The sequence below is a fragment of the Chiroxiphia lanceolata genome, chromosome Z (genome assembly GCF_009829145.1).
Source record: "Chiroxiphia lanceolata isolate bChiLan1 chromosome Z, bChiLan1.pri, whole genome shotgun sequence".
NCBI lineage: Eukaryota > Metazoa > Chordata > Aves > Passeriformes > Pipridae > Chiroxiphia > Chiroxiphia lanceolata.
In genome coordinates, this window is record NC_045671.1 from 57006250 (window position 1) to 57028304 (window position 22055).

At 37.3% G+C, this 22055-nt stretch overlaps 1 protein-coding gene across 2 annotated transcripts in view; it reads right to left on the bottom strand.

Annotated features, from left to right (window-relative positions):
• The window catches only part of DTWD2 (DTW domain containing 2), a 77280-nt gene that overhangs the window by 44134 nt on the left and 11091 nt on the right, over positions 1–22055 (bottom strand). Inside the window, exons 2-3 of one of the 2 annotated variants that reach the window (XM_032676003.1) lie at positions 9141–9231; positions 3056–3150 (exon numbers count right to left, since the gene is read on the bottom strand). In XM_032676003.1, coding sequence (XP_032531894.1) covers positions 3056–3150; positions 9141–9231 — 186 coding nt within the window. The remainder of the gene's footprint in view (positions 1–3055; positions 3151–9140; positions 9232–22055) is intronic. The other variant, XM_032676005.1, reaches the window with a different exon arrangement.

A 22055-nucleotide genomic window follows, 5' to 3' on the forward strand; every position in this document is an offset into this window, starting at 1 on the left:
TTTCAGAAAAGCCATCTGATAAGCCAAGTCACCATGCAAACATTGCATATTTTCAGTAGAATTAAAATGTCAGCTTACAGGAAGAATGGACAAGACTGGGAAAGATGACATATTAGCTCTTAAAAAATTAATCACTTCTCATCTTTACCATTTCCTTATCAATTATAAGTTGAAGATATCAACTTCTGGAAAGACTTCTAAAAGTTGGTTCTTTAGCTTTTCTGCAATATAGGTCAATCAAGAATAAGGTAAATGTAATCTACATAATTTGTTTATCAGCTTCAACCACAAGAAAAGGTGTACCCAAGGAGGAACTGAGTAGAGGAAATGATAAAAAAACAAGTGGGAAAAAAAGTGCTTTATGTTTACTCTTTCATCCAAACATAAGTTTAATAAAAAGTAAAATTTTGATTTTCAGTCTTACTGTCATAAACATCAGAGGTCTAAATGTTAAGCTTTCATTCAAATCATGACATTTATTCTAGAGGATGCAATTCTGTATGGAGCTTCTCATAAAATCCCTCTGCCCTCCTCATACATTTTGGATGCTGATGACAAAGCACAGGAAAAATAACCAAGACACACCTGAAAAACAAACTTGCCTTCTCCTTCAAAAGAGGGGCACTGAAGACTAAAGAGCTGCCCAGCTGAGATGGTACATACATTTTCCCCTGAAAGCAACCTCCTCTGACAGCTACAGATTCACAATAGTCAGTCTGCCAGTTGGCACACCACTGCTGGAGCTGCTGCGATGGAGACCAAAAACAATCAGCTGCTGTGTACAGCTTAGTTTCCACTCAAATCCATAACGACAATTAATTCTGTTCACAAAGGCTGCCTTGAAGTGTTCTAAGTTTACAGATCTGTTGCCAAGAGCTGCTGGATCCCATGATAATGCAAGTATGTGCATTACCATTCTATTCTGATATTTTACAAAAATATGGGCAACCATCAAGGTCATCACTTTCACAGGTCTGCTGCATGGTAGGGCTTCTACACGTACATGGAGAAACAATGTGTGCACCACGTTACCCCTCCACCTGCAGGCACTGCTCACATGCAAGATCAGTGCAAGCAGAGATTCTGAGTTATACTGATTTATTCCCTTCCAAACCACACACTTATGGTGGAAGCGGCAAATGGCATAAACACTATCACACACTGTCAAGAAAAAAAACCAGCAAAAGTATGGCCTTAATGTGCTTCAAAACAATGATACTTCTAAAATGTATCAACAAGCATTCTTTAATAATTTATTTCTTCAAAGTAACTAAGAACAGGGGGCAAGGTTGATCAAGCTGCTTGTACAGCAGCTACCAAATTGCTTACACACAGCATGGCTTTTAAGAAATCTAGAAAACAAACAAGTCCTGTTTAGTTTAATATGTCGTAAAACATCAGCTGGACCACTGCAATTTATGAGGCTTTAAAAATCCCATTAGCAGAGACTTTCACCCTAAGAGAAGAGCAGGGACCAGTACAGCCCTTCCCATTTACATTAAAACATTGAGATGTTTCTACCCATCTGCAGATGCCTGTTGCTTTGCTGTTACAAAGAAGGAATACTGATTAACACATTGACAGAATGTATTTATGGCTAAGAAAAAAAAGTATGTAGAAATAACACATTGCAAAGCTGGAAAATAATTTTTCACCTCTTCTCATCTTTCCTCTTCCCAAGAAGGTGAGCACAAACTCAGTGACTGAGCACTCTCAATTTTTCCAGTCTCACATCGACAGAGCAAAGTAGGCATAGTGCAGAAGCTTAAAGTGGAGCCATGACTACCACCTAAGTAGTTTTAGCACTCCATCTGGGTAAGACAAATCACCAAAATTCATATTAACCCAAGGAAAACTTTTGCTCCTTTCGCCATCTCCAGTGTGTTTTTATGAAAAAAAAATTAATAGGAACTAAGTAATTATGCATCAATTTAAACTATTTTGAGGCTGAGATGTCCTACAAGCAGTTTTGGCCTAAAGAGGATCCTTTAGGTTAGAGAAATATCCCTATATTCAAACTTGAAGAAGCTTTAATACTGTAATTGTCTCTTCTTCTTAAAAAAAAAAAAAAAAAAGGAGATTTACTAGAAGCAGACTGTACTGACAGCATTCCACCCCTGTGCATATCAGTTTGAAAAGTTGCTTCATTTTCAGGTTTTAACAGGAAGACAGCATAACTTCCCTGTAGTCTGGAACTTTTCAGATAATTATTAGAGTTATTATCATAGAAGATTAAAAAAAAAGCAATGTATTTCTAATTTTTTTATATTAGTATACGGGCAGCACAAACACATGGAAGCACTATCGTGAATTATCTTCCACAACATTTTTGTTCACTGAACTCTACAGAAAGTTTTCTCCAAGGAATAAACTCAATTTTGGAATCAATTTACTTCCATTTCCTTCATGATTTCTATTTGCTTTACTGAAAATGTATGTAGTAAAATTTCACTGGCATTTGTACCAAGAATTGCTTTCTAAGACTTAGCTTCATCTAATGAAGATTAAAGATGTTACATGGGAGAGCAATGTTTTCCAAGGTCTCAGAATATTAGAAGAAAAAATAATTAAAAAAACTGCAAGAGCTATACTTTCTTATAATTAATTTTAGAGAAAGAGGAAAGAATTTGAAAAAACTACATTCACTAAGAGTATTTTACCACAGGGTTGTCAAATTCCCATACTTGAGTAAAAACTATTAGTTTTACTTCAGTGACACCAAACGGTTAGTCAGACAAAGCAAATCAAAGAAAGAACCAAACAGAATAGCAAGACAAACCTAGTACCAGGTAAGAACAGAACTGCAAACAGCCAAGAGTTTGAGAGTAGCCACTCTAACCTTCAAGAGCATAAAACTGAGATCATAAATACTACAACCTAGAGGAAGAATATCAAGTGTTTCTGACTACCTTGGGAAATCAGAAGCTTGTATCAAAAGTGAATATGCACACTTGAAATAAAAATTAGGAACACTGTTGGTTGTTAATAAAGACATTGAAAAAAATATCTCTATAGTTTACAGAGAACCAGAAAATGCACAGACAATCCTGCTCACCTGTCTTCACTAAAACGTCGACCAACCAAAATTTTACATTTGTCTGGAGGGAGACAAGCTGCTAGCAAAGGCACTGTCCTTAACACTCGACTTTCCTGTAAAAAAAGAAAATTTACTTTTGAATCAAATCAAGAAAGGCTTCTATGAATGCTTAAAGTTTTCATTTTCTATCAAATTCTTTTGACTACAGATACAGAAAAGAACCTTACCACATAACAGGAAAAAACAATCTACAAGAAAAATACCCAATCTTGATGCTACAAATTGTATTGTTTTGATGACAGCATTTAAATTTTAACTAGGCTAACAGTATCAAAAACAGTAACAAAATTTCTCAGACAAATAAAGAATAGGCAACAAAACAGCCTTAGCATTAATGATGTAACAGTCTGGGGAGCTAATGTCTCTATACCAGAAAATGAGGGGAGAGCTTGATTTCCACAAACAGATGCTAAAATTAAAAGCACTGGGTGCATCAGACCAGACACTGTGAAATGCAAACATCTCCACTCCGCTGTCACTTCATTTCACAGTAACCAGGACAATGACACCTACGCTGCCATGAATCTTCCAACTTGTGTCATTCAGGCTGTATTGATCAGGCATCTGCCTACATCTTTGTGACACAGAGAGGAAGGTGACTACCACACCTGAGTGGGGAGCAGGGGCTCTTCAGATCTCAGAGTATTAAAGCAAGCTACGTGGAAGCAGGATTTCAGAAAGTGGAGGAAGAGTGAAGTAATAACAGCTGAAGCAAACTATCTACTCATCAAACAGAGCAATTTATTTCTGTGTTTTATTTAACACAGCTGGGAACAAACTTTTTGTCTAGACAAGAACTAATGCAAACTGAGCTTCATTTGTGGGATGTCAATTTTTGGTTTCCCATCAAGGAAATGGAAGTAACAGAAAGCCAACACCAAAACACTGAATGAAAGTTTCAGTTACTTTATTTATCGTAAGATGAACAGAGGAAGGCTAATAGCTGAATCTAAGCAGGAGGCAAGGCACTAGATGTCAGGTGAGGATTATGAAAGCCCTAAACCCAGTAAAAGAAAGAGTTCTTACAATACAATGCATGTCTTACAATCTGAATGTCTCATGATTCAGACCATGAAAATCCAAACATCAATCCCTAAACTATGGGATTCATTAATGAAAACCCAAGGGGCTCTTGGTCTGCCTTTTGATTTAAGAGCCTTACCTCAAAAACACAATATTTGTGAACATGTGAACATGAGGCTCTGATTAACTCACTCTGGGCAGATGTTACTTTCACAAGCATCAATGTGCAGCCATCTGCACCTTCACATTGTCTTGCTACCAAACTGCTGTTAAAATAGTTTTGTGAAAACTTTCATTACTGTTGCCTAAAACCTTTATTCATTTTGCTTTTTCTGATCCTTATCTACTGATTCTCTATAAATAAAACATCGTGGAATTGAAGGAGTAAGTTGTTCTGCTACATCCACCACCATTTCTCATGGCAGCAGCAGCGTAATGTCTCCTAGGGACAGATGAAGATCAAAGTACCTTGGGAGTGAAGTGCCAGCAAAGGGAGGGAGAAGTATTCTTTAAATTGACATCAATTTCTTCTACCTCAGAACAGCAGAATCAGCCATCAACAGTGTCATAGTGTTACTTGTTTTTATTTCATCATAATTAAATAACATTCCAATTCACTAGTCAGAAGCCTCCCTTCTCCATAAGAATGTAACAAGTGGCAATAAAGGACCTGGAAGAAAATCAATTATTTGCCTCTGATAAGCAAAACCAAAAGAGCTGTCAGAAGTCAGGAGAAAGTTATTCAACTATTCTGTCCATCATTACTTCAGAATTACCTTTCATTCAAATAAATACATTCTTTTACCAAAACAGAAAACTGAGTTTTCCAATCTAAAACCAATATGTGCTTATAGGAAGATAAAACATAAAATGTAAAGCTGAAAGGAATTGAGAACAGAAGCTTAAGAACAGCTAAGTCAAACTAAGACTAAAAAAGGTTTCATTTGTTTACGTTCTTCATTAAAGAATTTGTATTTAACTAGACTATAGGTATTTGTTATCCTACCAACAATTTTCCATTTGCTAGTTTGAAAGTGAGCAGTTACTCTCTTTGTTCTTCTCAGCGTTCTAGCAGTTATTTGCAACTCTTTGCTTATTAATTATTTGACCATTAAAGTATATAAACAGAAACAGGACTGGAGGACTTATGGGGTGGGCTGACCTTGGTCGGCCTCCAGCCAAGGTGCCCACCAGCCACTCTATTACTCCCCCTTCTCAGCAGGACAGAGGGGAAAAAATAAGATGAAAATGAACTCTTGGGTCAAAAAGGCCAGGGGTGGAAGCAAAGGACAATAAAAATATTTTATTCTTATTTCCCATCAGCAGGTCAAGTCCAGTCACTTCCTCAGAAGCAGAGCCTCAGCAGGTGTAGCAGTTCCTACAGAAGACAAATGCCTTAATCACAAATGCCATTCCCCACCCACCCACCCCTGGCTTTTACTGTGTCATATGGTATGTAACATCCCTCTGGTCAGCTTGGGTCAGCTGTTCTGGCCATGCCCCCTCACAGTCTCTTGTCCACCCCCAGGCTACTGGCCTTTGTGGGCATTTTGGAGGGACAGCCCTGACGCTGCATGAGCACTGCTCAGCACTAGTCAAACACTGGTGGCACGCTACTGTGGTGACTGCAACGTGGAAACTTAATTCCATTCCAGCTGGACTCAAAACAACTTACTTTCGTTGTTCTTTTTCTTTTCTGGGGATCTGTGGTAATTTTGGTTACCATAGCATTATCCATTAACAATGAATAGGACAGTTCAAACTAATAAAAATATTTATTAAAGCCAGGAGATATATATTTCCTCCATTTCTTTTTTCTGAATTGTTAGGACAAGCAGCAAGAGTTTCCCCCTTACATTTGATTCCTGCTGTTCAATAAGGAATGCTATACAGCAGAAATACTATAACGCGCAAGTCAAAGCTAATTCCTGGCATTAGATCAATACATAGAATCATTAAATACACACAATCTAAATTTTCTTCTCAGATGCTTAACACTGAAAATTCTTACTCTTACAGAAAGAAAGAAGGCAGGGAATGAAAACAACTTAAACAGACACCCTCTGCTATGCTTTAGGGGTTCTGTCCCAATTTATACCTATCATCCAGCTTTTGAAAAGCATATAATGGCCTATATTGTACTGGCAGTCACATCAGGAATGATCAAAGGCAAAAGTAAGACAAAAGTGTACAGGGGTTTATACTCTTAGCTGTGTCACTGACCAGTCCTACGGATCATAAGAGTAGGCATGAAACAGGAAAAATGACAATTTATTTATTTTTTTTTTTGCTTCTACATATATATATTTACATATAAATTTATCTATATGCAAAGAAGAAAACTAAATTACTAGGCATATAAATCTTTCACTTTTGCACTAGTCCTGATGCTGGGTTTCTTTATATTTAGTTTTTAAATTACTCTCACAATGAATAATGGTACAATAACAGTACCATCTGAAAACAAGTATTTGCCCCTTGATACGGAATGCTGAATTCTGGATTCCTTCACAAATAAAAATCTAATTAATTCATGTACCTATTATGCAAATAATTCCTCACTGTGTTCTACAGTTCCTCTCTCTTTCACAATACGTGACACATGCACAGGTCTTTCTGGCAGCACGGTCTCTGGAAAGTATGAATGTGGAGACTTAGTCACATTAATCAGGCACCAGGAATGTTGCTCCTGACTTTCTACATTACTATCTTGCCTGAATACAAATCTCAATAGCATCATTTAACCACAGCTGAAGGCTTACTTCACCGCACTGCAGACTTCCAAAGACAATAAATAATGAAGCACATGAAGGATTGGGGCTGACATGCAGTAACAGAAAAACATTCACTATCTGGTTAGTTCAATGAGATATTTTTGAAACTGAGTGTACCTGTAATGAAATGGCAGACTGAAGGATCAGATGCAGTTCAGAAGGCTTATCTGCATTCAAGATCGATTCTGTTTTGAGTATGAGCAACTACAAGCAAACAGAACTTACCTCTTGTCAGGTACGCCCCTGCTGTTATGGAATCAAAAGCATCACCTGTGAACACTTTCAAAGACCACTGTAAGATGTTCTTAGCTTCCCACCATTTGTTTGGATTTATCTCTGATAAGCCAAGTGCCCTCATATAGCCAGATAGTGGTCTTCCAATACTGTGTGAATTATTATTACACAATATATACTAACAGAAAACTTGCATCCCACTGTAACAGACAACTGTTGTGACTGCTGATTAATAAAAATTGTAGACAGTCACTCAGACTGTCACAGGTATGGTGTATGAAATCTAAAAAAATCCTGCCAACTTTTTCTAATACCTTCCACTATGAATAGGAAATTCAACACAATTCAAATGCCAGTTCAAAGTCTCTGACGCATGTTTAAACCCTTTTTTCCCTTCAAGTTACTTTAGCATATATAGAAGTACTTCTGAAATAAGAAGTAACACAGAAGAATATTCCTATTATAATTATGTGAATTAAAAATTACAGTTTTCCCATTTAGGGCCCAAATATGTCATGGCCTCTGTTTTGTTCACCTGTGAGAGAATACTTTTTTTAAACTTGCTTTTTTGCATTCTGTTTAAGTTCCTTCAGGCAAAGACTCTTTGCATATTGGCCGAGCTACTGTAAAATGTCAAGCTGGACCACAAGAGAACAGCTTTCTGAACTTCACAGTCTTATTTGCAGACTCACCATCTACCCAGATATGTGTAGCTGCAGTTCAATTTCTAAAACCCTTATGATACACAGACAAGAAAAACATTAATATATATTCACCTATTGGTAAACCAAAACATACTGTTCTGAGGCTAAATAGTTTTCCATTGGCTAAAATAGCTAAGGTCATCACTACAATGAATTGCTTAATTCATATTTTTAACAGAACACTAACATCAATAAAAGACCACTGCCATAATCAAACACATTCATCCCTATATCAACTCTAAACACCTCTGTGAGACACTGTGTCCATAGAATCATAGAATATGCTGAGTTGGAAGGGACCCATCAGGATCATTGAATCCAGCTCCTGGCCCCGCGCAGGACACCCCAAGAATCACACCATGTACCTTTATGTTATTTAATGTTATTTAACAATTATTTTATTTAATGTTAATTAATGTTATTAATTTTTACAATTTGTACCAAGGCAAGCAGATTTCAGATTCGAGTAGGACTATTCAGATAAGATGAGATGTCTTGCATGCATGGAATTCCAAAAAATAGAGAAGTGATTTCAGAAGATAAAATAATTCAGAAGAACTGAACAAAAAATACAGTAACTCAGCTGAACTGGCATTCAATCATCAAATTTAAAAGGAAAAATCATGATATGACAGTCCTGGTTTTGGCTGGGATAGAATCCATGTTTTTCCAGTAGCTTGTACAGTGTTGTTTTGGATTCAGGATGAGAATAATGTTGATAGCAACAACCAAAACACCAGTGTGCTAAGTAGTGTTTACCGTAAGACAAAGACTTCTCAGTGTCTCATGCCCTGTCAGTGAGGAGGTGCACAAGAAATCCTGAGAGAGCATGTCCAGGTCAGATGACTTAAACTGGCCAAAAGGATATTCCATCCCAAAGAATGTCATGCCCAGTATATAAACTGGGGATGGCCAGGAGCCACCAATTACTGCTAAGGGATGGGATGGGCATTGATCAGTGTGTGGTGAGCATTGTATTGTGCATCACTTGTCTTTCTTGGGTTTTATCTCTCTCTCTCTTCTTTTTATTGCAATTATTATTATTATTATTATCATTAGAATTATTAGTACTATTATATTTTACTTTGTTTCAATTATTAAACTGCTCTTATCTAAACCCACAAGTTTTTACCCTTTTTTCACGGATTCTCCTCCCCATCCTATCTGGCACAGGGGAAAGCAAACTTAGCTGATGGCTGGGGTTGAAGCATGACAATGATGGTAACAGCATAGCTGTTTCCTCTTGCCTACCATTTGCTGCATTAAGATTCTAGATGAACTCTCAACAGTTAGCACAGCCTTACTCACCTCTGCTGGATGCTGGATTATATACAAGCAGGTGGAGACCTTTAGCGGATGTACGGGCAGGAATGGACACAAACACACCTTCTGAGGACGGCTACATGGCAAAAGGAAGCAAAAGAACAACAAAAGCAATCAGCAATTTGTGAAAGATGATGTAAATACACTGCACAAGTACACACTGCATCCCAGAAGGCACAATGAGAACTTCTTCTTACAACACTGTACTAAACCTGATTTTTTTTTCATGGCTAGGCTTTGCGAACAAAGATTTGGGAAAGACTCCATCCACATTTGTTACAGGTACGCTGGTGGCTAACGAGGCCAATACGAGATAGACATGTGCAGAAGGCACAGCAGAAAGACTCCTTGGGTGGTATATTCTGCAAGGCACGGTTCTTTCTGCGTTGTCTTTTCTCCTCGAGAGTGATCCTGCGTGCGTTCTCAAAGGAAGTAGTAGCGTTAAAGATAGCGTGTCTCCAGACCTCCCGACTGGAGGCCAGAGTAGACCAGTTATGTTGATCAATATGGCTGAGGCTGAGATGTTGTTTCAGGGAGTCCTTGTATCTTTTCTTCGGGGCTCCTCTCTTGTGGCAGCCAGCGGCAAGTTCACCATAAAGCAAGATCTTAGGGAGGCGGTGGTCCTTCATCCTGGAGACGCGCCCTGCCCAGCACAGCTGTGTTCTCATCAACATGGCCTCAATATTCGTAACTGTTGCCTGGTCTAGAACAGACTTATTGGTCACATAATCTGACCAGTGGATGTTTAGGATTGTACGGAGGTAGCTAGATTGATCCACCACTTGTTCTGGATGTCACAGAGTTTCTGTTGGAGCTTGCTGCATGCAAGACAAAAGGCTGTTTTTCTTACGTGACAGGATGGCAGTGCAAGGTGTGCTTGGTGAGCAGTTCTCTTCTTCCTCAACAATTCCTGGATCTCTTGATTGTTTTCATCAAACCAGTCCCTGTTTTTCTTGAAGGAGAACCCTAAGGATTCTTCAGAGGACTGCAGGATGCTCTTTTTAATATGGTGTCAAATTGTTTCAGGAGAGGCATCTGTAGAATCTATGGAATGGTTTTCGAGCCTAGTTTGAAGGTTTGCCTGGAATCTGTCTCTCACCATGGCTGATTGGAGATTGTTAACTTGGAGTCTCCTCCTTGGGATACTGCCCCTTTTTGGTTTGAACTTAAGGTTGAAGTTAAGTTTACAGCACACAAGTCGGTGGTCTGTTTGGCATTCTGCACTGGACATCACGCGGGTGCGATGGACATCGCGGACATCCCTTCGTCGCACCAAGACATAATCAATGAGGTGCCAATGCTTAGATCTAGGATACATCCAGGTTGTCTTCAGACTATCTTTCTGCTGAAAGATAGTGTTGGTGATGGTGAGCTGTTGCTCTGCACAGAATTCTAGCAGAAGGTGTCCATTATCGTTGCAGTTTCCAACACCATGCTTGCCTAATACTCCTTTCCAGGCTTCAAAGTTCTTACCTACTCTGGCGTTGAAATCACCAAGGATAATGATCTTATCACCTGCAGGAACCTTTTGGATAAGGCAGCACAGATCGGTGTAAAATTTATCTTTTTTGACAGGGTCAGCTTGGAGAGTTGGGGCATATATACTAAAGAGGAAAATGTGTTGCTTGTTGTGTAGTGGAAGACGTAGGGAGATAATGCAATCAGAATGACCTGTCGGCAGATTTTCAAGTTTAGGAACAACAGAGTTTTTGATCATGAACCCTACTCCCGAGAGGTGCCTTTCGGTTCTATGTTTACCTCACCATAAACCTGATGTAATTTTGTTTGAAAGCCCTTCCATTTCTAAAATTAAAGAAGCAAGGCTTTCATTGAAACATTTGAGAACAGTGTACAAATCCTCTCTGTGGGTGGTTAGAGTTAAAGCACTCTAAAAATCCTTTTGTCATATTCAAGATGAGCAGCTTACTAGTATCTATAACCTTATCAGAGAATTCTGTTACTGCTTTCCTAACAAGTTAGTTTCAACAATTTGATATACTATTATAATAGAACAATATCTATAATTTATATATTTATAAGATTGATTAAAATAAAACATTTCAGAAGTATCCAAACATGAAACCCCAGACATGCTATATTTTAGTTTTTTGTAATTCCATTTATGTTGAAATATGTAGCAGAAATATGTTTTCAGTATGAAAACAGAGAAGTCCTTATTAGGAACTTCTAATCTAAGTCTGAAAAAAAAAAAATTATCTATAATTCTTCAGTGTACTGCATGAAGCTGTTGGAATGGCTAACTAAAGAATTGTGTCTAAAGAAATTAACTTAAATATTGCTTGATATGACACTGATATGCTGAATGATCAAGAATAAACAGAAGCAAAGAACAAAGTTTGAAGTTATAGACTAATTGAAGTTGTTACTCCAGAAAACCACACATACGTGCATGTGCACGCACAGATATCACTCTGGCTACTTGCATATGTTATTCAAGAGCTCAGAAAAATTAAGGATTTCCTTAACAGCGAAGCTATTGCCTGTTTTCACCAACTAAAATCATACCAACCCTGCAAATAAAGCTCTTTGAGCTCAACAAATACAAAGTCAGTATTTTCAGCACAATGATAGGGGTTTGGAGCACTCTTTCACCTGATTCCTCCTTGTAGTCTTCATTGGCAACAGTTCACGTGTTGCTCACATATCAGAGACAGTAAGCAATCAATCACTGCAGCAGATATGATTCACAGAAGTGAATTCTGAAGACAGGCTCAGATTAAATTCATGACAAGCCTGTCACTGAATGTGCTCGTCCACAAGAGCACACACCCACACAAGATGTACTAAGTATTGTTACAGTAGTCCAAGCCAGTACAACTGTTTCCTAGTCAAACAGTAAGGTAGTAACAACAGGTAAGCTCCTCTTTATCAGCTGACAGGTTGTGTTAATTGAAACTCCCTATTTCTAGCTGCAGCTACTGAGGCTGAGAGACTATTCCCTTCTCCACAGGGAAAATATTTTAAATATTTTAATAACTTTTAAAATATTTTAAATTATTAAATAAAAATAAATTATTAAATAAAAATTAAATATGATAAAATATTTAGACTAGAAGGCCCACAGGCAAGCAATCAGTCTAATAACAAATTGGAAATTACTCTGATACACTCTTCTGGTATACTGTTCCAGTGGCCCATGTCTGTCTTTTGTTCACACTTCTGGTGCTGGCAATTTCCTGTGGCTAATTCTGCATAAATTTGGCACATTCTCTTATATAAGGCCAGGCTGTGGGCCTAGAACTAAGTACTCAACAATTTTACTATTCAGTGTGCTACTCTTGGGACCTTCACCATGAATGAACTGAAACCAACCTCACTTTCAGGTCTAGTGGGTTGTTCTCAAGTGCTGTACCATTGCTTTTTCCCCAAATTTTCTCATGTGTAAGCAATTTAAACAGAAATTTCTGAAAACGGTTTTGTTAACAACTGGAAGCAGCAAGTACTGCAGAGGCTGTTTGTTGCCTGTGCCCTGATTGTTAGGTAGAAATTCATCCTCTTTTTGATCAGCAGAAACTCAATTTTTTACTGACTGTGATTCCTTGGTTTCTCCCCAATAGTTGGTTTCACTAACAAAAGAAGTTTTTAAAGTTCCTCCCATTATGTCATTTTCTGCTGAGGACATTAGGACATGACAAAGCTGTTCCAAAACAGTAAGCTGGTGACTTCAATCCAATGAGCTGCACTGCTCATTAGCTCTTATAAGCAGACAAAGAGAGCTTCCAGTGATTTCTGACCTCAGGGTGTTTCATTACAACAAATTTCACTAGATAGAACTTATGTTCAAGTCTCCCTTTGACATACACTTTTTGTATTTTCCACAACAGTTTGGATTTTTCACAGGTAGTTTTTTAAGCTTTCTTAACCTCACCAAAAAAACAAAACAAAACAAAAAAAACCAACCAAACAAACAATAAAAAACCCCCACATACACACAACAAAAACCACCAAACATAAACAAAAAGAAGGAAATTACCTGGAAAATAAGCAAATAGTTGCAGAATAAATATATTCTAAGGAGCAGAGCACAAACTATGACAAGTAAAATACTTTCCAATATAATTTAATTACTTACGTATGCATATATATCACTTAACTTTAAGCACCCTATTAGATTTCTAATTATGTTGAATACATAGGTTTACAACCCCATCCAGGGGCACGAGACTTATTTATTTCTGTGATTTTACTTTGGAACGTAATGGTTATTGTGCCGAGACAAAAACATTATTCCTACATGAAACTGACATTACCAGCCTACATCTGCCAGACAGGAAGCACTGCAGAACAAAAGAAGTTCTGTTCCACCACCACAAAAGCCGCCTTTGCTCTGAGAAAGGCCACCTAGGCAGAAAAGGCTATTTGTCTTTTTCTTTTGTTTAAAGATTCTGTTACATTCTTGCCCTACATACAGAGTTGATGTTACAGAAGAGTCGGGAAAGCACAAGGAACCTATTCGGCGCTGAACGTCAGTTTTCTCCCATTTCTGGAAATCAAAGTAGCAATCAGCTCTAGGCAGGAACAGTAGCATTCAGAACATTAAAGAAAAGGTGTGTAGGTGGGGATTAAGATTTGAAGGAGTATAATTTTTATAGTATTATTCACCTGTATGCAATTTCAGTACAGTTCAAAGCTACTCAGTGTGTTCTTAATTGTTTTTAAATACAGCATTTCTAGTTTAAAAACTTGTGACAAAGTAACCTGTCACGACGGCATCTAAAATAATCATTCCATATCCCACAAAGTGCTTCATACGCAAGAGACAGCCATGCACACAGCTTTCTTTCCATTATTCATATCTAAATTAATGATGTTCAGAATAACATTTAGTTTATCTTCCCAGGAGAACTGAATCTGGACAGTGGACTGCGCTGCAGTGTCAGATTTAGTGTGATTACTAGTTTTTGGGCAGAGATACTCTAAAAGTGAATTTGCAGTAGTCTGGAAAATAGTGAGCTAATCTGAAACTCTTTCCAAGTCTCTGTATTATTTTCCTGTAAATAAGTCCTCCCTTGCTTCAGAACTAAGTTTTACCTTGTTACAGGCCCAAAGAGCTTCTGAAAACAGGCATCATTCTGGGAATGCAAACAACTGTAGTCTTACACCCATATTCAGAAAACTACAGGTAGTTAATTCAAGGATTTAAACCAGAGTGAGCAAAGACTAACAAAGTTACAATTTTATGCTCAGTATACATAGACATTTCTACAGAAACACATAAAGAGGTCGAGTGCGCCAACCACATGTTCTAGAAACAATGCGAAGAAGCTGATGTTTTTAAACTACTAACACTTGTAGCAACATTTTCATGTTCCAGCACATATTGCCAAGGTCAGGCCCTAGACTCCATATTTTCAAAAAAACATGCCTGCCAAAATAGAAACGGCCGCTCCAAGTAAATTAGATTTCTCTACTGTTTTCATCAAAACACCAAGGGTTTCAAGGTCAAAGCCCACCTGAGAAGTCTGGAGAAACAGCAAAGTTACCATATGTTTGCTTTATACTAATGCTTTTGTATGTGCTTTATACTGACACAAGTCCATTACACACAAGCATTAAAACAACATTCAGAAGTTTTACAAAGCTGTGTGGGAAGTTTATAAGGAGAAGCCCATACCTTTTAAAAAATTTGAGAACAAATGCTATCTTTGCTTGTTTTATGTTAAAGGACAAACACAAACTAAAAATTCCTTTAAGATTATATTTTGCATCCTCCACCTTAACCACTACAGCTATAGAGGGAACATAAAAAAGAATGAGTGAATTAAGTTAAACATAGATAAACAAATTTATGCATTTAGGAAGAAACAATCCTAACCCAATAATTAGAAAAAAACCCAGCGTCTATGGTTTACATGACATAACATTCAACAGTATGAACTCACGATAAACAATTCTGTGAAAATAGCAGTTTAAAATGCCTGGCAGTTCTCAAAAATGCAGATCAGATGTTAAGTGTTACTAGTAAAGGATTAAATAATTAAACACGGAACATTATTATGACACTACATAAACCTCTGGTTTGCATTCTAAGTGCTAGAGAAGCCAGGTCAAAAACACAAGGAGTAATTCCTCATGCCATCTGCACTGTCAAGATTTCTTCTAGGCTTATTTTGAACATCCTTTGCTCAAGCAAAATTTTCAAGCCTTAGTTTTAATGGTGCTTCCTAAGAAAAATCAGGCATAGAAAAATTACTCCGACTTCACTGTTTTCCAGTTTCCATTCTTTCCTCCAGTCTCTTTCAAAAGACTTTGGAACTCACTGGTCATGAGGTATTATAATGTAAAATTAAATTCTTACAAACTTCCTTAAGAGTCAACAGTCACATAAAAACACAGTATCAGAAACACAGGTGGAGAGAGTACCAAGATCAACAGAGTACTTCCTTTTCCACTTACTAATCTGTATAGCACCAGCTTCCTGGCAAAGCAAAATCAAAAACAAGAAAAAAAAAGAAGGCATATTGTGAAAGTTTACTTCCCTCAAAAAGTTATAAATAAATAAAACAGGTGTATGGGTTTGTTTCATTTTGTTGTTTTAGGTTTTTTAATGATGCAGCCCCTGAATTTCACAGAATATATCCTAGTTTCCTGAGTAAAAACATACTCAGGAATGCATCTCAATGGAGAAGCATTAAATTCAAATCACAGTAAAATTTTCTGTTCAAAGAAAAGACCACACATAATACAAGAAAACTTGTTTCCACGTTACCTGACAATATGAATCAATTACTTCACAAACAAACTGCCTTTAGATGTAAAGAGGTAACTATTTTAAGAAATTTTACAATTATCCTGCACAAAAGCTTTTATTACCTTTTCAATACAGTTAGGGACAGCAGCTTCAAGCAATCTAACACAGAAATAAAGTAACTCAACTGTTCAGAAATCTAGAATATTGTTCTAATTCATATAAAAAGTTCTATCATGTCTCTCATAGTATCATGAGAGAGCTATGGAGTCACTTGGTGTCTCTGCGTTTTGCAGATCATTTTCCAATGCACAGTGAATGTGAACTGTGCTAGTGAGCTACTGGTACTGAGTTTGAATGTCAGGACTCCATGTAATATCATATCAATATCAGGCTCCTCCTTTCCCTGCTTCAGAGTGCCAGGCAGAAACAAAAAGCATCCTCCTACAAACATGCATTTAGGGCATTATCAGACTAGATCAACAGCAGAATGGCCTGAGTTGAAAGGGTTTCTCAAGATCATCTCACTCCATACCTCTTGCCCTGGGAAGGGACACCATCCAGTAGATAAGGTTCTTCAAAGACCCATCCTGGCCCTGAATGCTTCCAGGGATGGGTCATCCACAGCTTCTCTGGAACAACTGTTCCAGTGCCTCACCACCCTTATAGCAAGGAATTTCTTCCTAATATCTAATTTAAACCTACTTTCTATTATCTAAGTTAAACCTACTCTCAATTTAAAGACATTACAATTCAAACTTGCAATGTATTCTGTTACAAGTTCCAAAACTTTTCTATCTAGTTCCAGAAAAAGCCACTGCAGCAATAAATATCAAATTCATTAAAATATACCAGTTTAAGTTTAGCATTTTGTATCAGAAAACAATCAAGGCAGTGGCACAAATTTCCAAACCAACATGACCATAAAATTGACCGATTGAATACAGGTTACCACTGTATTCAACAAGATCATTTCCAGGAGACTTTTCTAGTTGTTGTACAGTCAACATAACATAGTTAAGTTAGCAGAGTACACTTCTTCTTGCCACAAGGCACTATCAACACAGCAAGCCTGGCCACAGTATAAAGAGGCATGATATAGAGCAGAGCCATCCAAAAAGCAATACAATATTTTTAGACAAAAACCGCCTTTGAACTGATCTAGTATTCCACTGAAACTATCATGAGCGAGGAGTGCAGCAATAGTAAGGGGTCAGAGATATGCCAGAGAAGAGGTACAAAAAGAGGTACAGAAAGATGTTCTGAAAGGGGAGAGGGAGACAGAGTCATCTCCCTGCCTCTCAACAAGACATACACTACTAATGAGCAGCTAAGAGATCACAGAAAAATTTCCTAGCATTCAGATACCCATGGCACCACCTCTCAGCAGTTCTCCTGCTCCTACATTCTATGGTGAGAACATACATCCCTTGCCATTTTCTTTTCTGCTCTCAGCATTATGGCCTCCTGATCAAAACCCTGATTATGTTTTCCATCATATTCAATGAAGATTTCTCCTTCCATTTGAAAACTGTTGCCTTCTTGTAAATTTGAAATAATCCTGGGCCTCTGCCCAGACCACTGGACTTCAGAAAACCCAAACAAAGAATAAGGTAGTTAATTGGTAGAAGTATCAAGCAATACCAGCAGAGACCAAGTTCAAAAACAAACACTATTTACATCTGTTCCATGAACATGTATCACAGGATGGAGGGGAGGGGGGGAGAAGTTCACAGCAATAAAACGTTAATAAAGCATGAAGATATGCTTTTTAGTTCAGAAAATCACAGAACCACTATTCCTATCAGCCACAAAATACCACTCTACAAGTGCCCTGTACTTATGCTGACTCCCAGGCACCTGTTATTCATCGCTCAGCTCTTCAGCACACAAACCTTGGGTTTGTTCTGAGCATGGTTTACTGGCACAATCACTACTTAAAACAATACAAGCTGTCAGGCTATGCCAAGCAGCTCTCAGGTCTTTCAGTCTTCCTCAGTACCCTATGCATGAGTGCAGGTTTTACTGCTAGTGAACAACGATACGAACATGTTGGTGAGCCACAGATCTAAAAACAAAACCAAACCAAACAAACAAAAAAACTTAAAAAAAAAAAAGGCAATACACCATTATCCAGCTCCTAGTCTCAGCAGGAGAAAATAAAGCTTGGCAAGGTAAGTGTTCAAAACAAGATCATAGACTATATGTGGTCCCACTTTAACATTTACTTTCAAAGCAATCCAATACATTTCAGGGATTATGTCCTGAGCTCTTACTGGGAAAAAAAGTGACATATCTGTCTGAAAAAGCAAAACCATAAGAAGTACCCACAACGTAAGCCTTCAAAGATGTTGTGTTACTGCTGATTTTCAGCTTGGAGTTTTCTGTTGTTGACATCCAGCCCCCAGAAATGGATTTACATCTCAACTCATTTCTTTTTCAGCACCAAGCAATGATCAACTTGTAATGATTTTCAGTCAAAGTTCAGCTGGTCTGCTTTTGAACAACTGTAGCAAAACATTCGAAAAGCCTTACTTACAAAGACTACAAGATTTAATTCTTCCTAGATTTAAGACTAACATTGGACAAAACAGGCAACATTCCAGAGGTAAGGGATGGAAAGTCACTTAGTTCATGACAAGTACTGAGTTCTCGTTAGGGACAACCCTCCTATCTTTTGGAAAATTACATCAGTTAGTGCTGTAATTCGGCAAGTAAGTAAACATACATACATATATATCTCTCTCTTTAGAATATGTGTATTTGTAAAAATATCTAAAATTAGTGAAGAAAAAAATCCTTCAGCTATTTGTTAGCTTATGCATCATTCCAAACTTCCCTTCTATTTTGCATTACCATATTCTTCACAGTAGTTTGAAACACTAAGTAAATAGTACAACAGATTTTATTACCATCACCATCAGTAATAGCAGGAGTAGCAGCAGCACACTGCTATTGTGTTGTTTCTAGAAAATTACCACTTAGGGATGAAGTGGCTTTTATGAAGAAGTTGGTAACATTAAAGTGACAAGCAATTATATTAGGAGTATTTTCAATTAGTTTGGACATTCTTTAGAGATTGACACTATAACAAAAAGCAACAGGTTACCCAACAAAATTAGTATATTCATTAGCACAGCTTCTGTATGAATGCTCCACATGTGAGCTATCTTCACTGAATCTTCTTTCACATATTTTCATGCTGAAGGTAAACAGACAAAAATCAGTATATTTCCGAAATGTGGGCAAAAGCAGCATAGACCTTATTAAAGGTTTTTTAGTTGTGCAGTGTTCTCATGTGTCCATTTCCCAAGGCAAATAACCTTTTTGCCTGACCAGTTAAATCATAAATAAAGGAAAAACAAGTAAGTTTGGGGATTTTTTTAGCCTGGAATGTTCATGGCAGCTTTACAAGGTTAAACAGAACATATTCAAAACAACAAATATCTTCTAGTGCTTTAAAAGAGAAAAGGTACAAAGAAGAAAGGAATAAAATATTCACCCTGCATAATCTTTTGAACTTATTACATGTAAGGAGACTTTGGCAGGCTGCTTTCCTTGTAAACAACTTAAATTAACAAATCAATAGGAGAACACTCTTTCAACTATTTCAAATGTTTCCATTAAAGTTGGCTGTGGTTTCCACTGTAACTAATAGGAGTAAGTTAAAAAAATCAGCATTTAGCTTATGCAGCACTGCAGTCATTACAGAAAGGCCAGGAAAGCCAAAAATTAATGAGCCTGAGATTGTTGACATTTTCATGCATCTTGGCTCTACAGTCTGGCAAAATAGCTGGCAGTCTGACAAGCCTGATGCCAGACAGTTAGCAGAGCTTTAAATTTGTTGAAGAACGTGAAGCAGTAATGGCATTTAAAGTGAGCCACTGAGACATTAAGAAGTTAAAGTGAAGTTCTACATTGCCAGCTCTATAATTCCCAATCTGTTTCAGAAGCTAAGAGGCTATCACAAGGGAAGACAAAGCAGGAAAATTCTGTAACCAAAGTGACTTGTAGAAAAGCTCAGAATTTCCCAGGGGAGAGAGGAACCCACCAATCCAAGAACGAAAAAGAAAAATAAAGATTTCCAACAATACAGAGTCAGCATCTTGGGTCTGGTAGACTTGCTAGCCCCTTGCAAGCCTGCCCCCAGAGCCTCTCCATGGAAGACCAGAAACTGTGGCTAAACAGTCCTTCTTCCCCTCTCCTTCTCAGTCTGGTACCTCGATGCGAGGGAATGCAGGCTCTTAACACCTCTTGCGCAATAAAGGGTCATAACGAACCCTGCAGTGGGGAAAGGCAGCTTGAGAAACTGAGGGATTAAGACACTGCAAGCAGGAGATGCTGACAGTACATTTCATCTGCACTCAGTGGTTCGAACAGCAACTGAAGCAGTGTAAATGCAGCCTAAAAAATCTAAAGTTAAATTACTTAAAAGCTTCCTGCATTTTTGTTTTGTTATTGCTGGTTTCTTGATTAAAAAAAAAGCATGATTACAACTTGTCATTAAGGGTAACACTGCAAGAACTTATGCAAAAATAAAAACTTCTAACACTATATTTCCATGTCCCAGTTTATATTTTTTTTTCAGTTTTCATTTTAAGTTAGTTTAAGTTACATGCATAGAATTCTCTTGTTCCAAAAACACTGACCACGTTTCAAGAAAACCAACCTTTTTAACTCCGCAAAAGCAACAGGCCTTTTAAAATCTGAAATTTAGGTCTCCCTATGCAATTTCACCTTATTTAGCAGTTTAAAGATGGAGCCTATTGACATGTATACTTTATTCATTAATGATAAAACAAGTCTGGATCCAAGTTTGAAGCAAGCAGACGAGAAAAGTGAGTTTAAAAAAAAAGTTCTGCACCAAGTGAAGTCAAGTGAATTCTTCAACTGATTTTTAATGAAAGCAGGCTCAGTACCCAGGCATCTCTCAGAAGTTAAAAGAAGAAGTTCTTGTGTTTCTCAGTCCATGCCACAATGTCATATCCTGTCACTTACAGTTATGAATTTTAGCTTTTTTTTTTCAGAAATAAAAAATAATTTTTAAAAAATCAGTTAAATTAAGGTATTGCTCTAATTTTGTTATGGTAAAACAGAATAGACAACAGAATGCTCATTGTAAATTATATTTAGCATTAACATAAAAGTAGATACCTTCTATCAGACAAAACTTCTTTAAAGAGTACATACTCTTCTTACAAGAAAGATCCTCTCTAGTTTATCTTCAACTGAATGTAAACAAAAATACAGCTAACAAAGCTTCCAGTATTTCCTAATAACTATGAGGAAAATGGTTAAATTTTCAATTGAAGCATTCTAGTGTATTATCAACTTCTGCCACAGATGGTAGAAGAATAGAGTTGTGTTTATACATTCAGAAAACTTCAGTGTAACTTAACATTATAACACCCTATGCAAAAAGGCAGTTTGCAAACAGTGTTCTGTTCAGAAGCCTTCATGATGCTGCTTCACTGTAAGAGCACTATAAATGCTACACTACACTCTAGTGTCCTTTTTCTGAATAGCAGCACTTTTGTTGAACACACTGGTTTTTGCTCTAGCACCAATATTTTTAAAAAGCAGTCAACTGGTTTCCTGGTATAATACAACATAATAATGTATTTTAAAACATTATACCTGCTATTTAACTGTAAAAGGTTATTATATTTCATCAAAACATGTTGATTTTTACTGAATACAGAATATTTCATTTATTTAACCAGGCATCAAGTTCATTAAGCCATTCTAAAGCTTTTCGGGGATACTGGAAGATGCTGCTTTTAAGGTAGGTAATCCATTAAGCACAAGTGCTTTTCAAATGCTGAATATAGCAGTCACCACATCAAACCTCAGAACCATATTGATTTGTACCACTCAAGGCACTTTGCAGGCTGCATGTCTTGAGAATAATACCTTACAATAATGCTTGCTTTTAAATAAGAAAGCTAGAAGTCCACCGCATAGATGAAACTTTCTTACGTAACTTGAAAACACTATTTTTATAACTAATGAAGTATATTTAACAAGCATGTTTGTAAAACTTAATAAAAACAAGGTTAGACTGCACCCAAGTACCTCATTAAGAGACTGACAGGAATAAGAAGGACCACAACAGTCAAGATTTTACACTGAGGAAAACAGCATTGCTTGATCTGAAAGGTCACTGGTATTAACTTAAGCAGAACACAGTA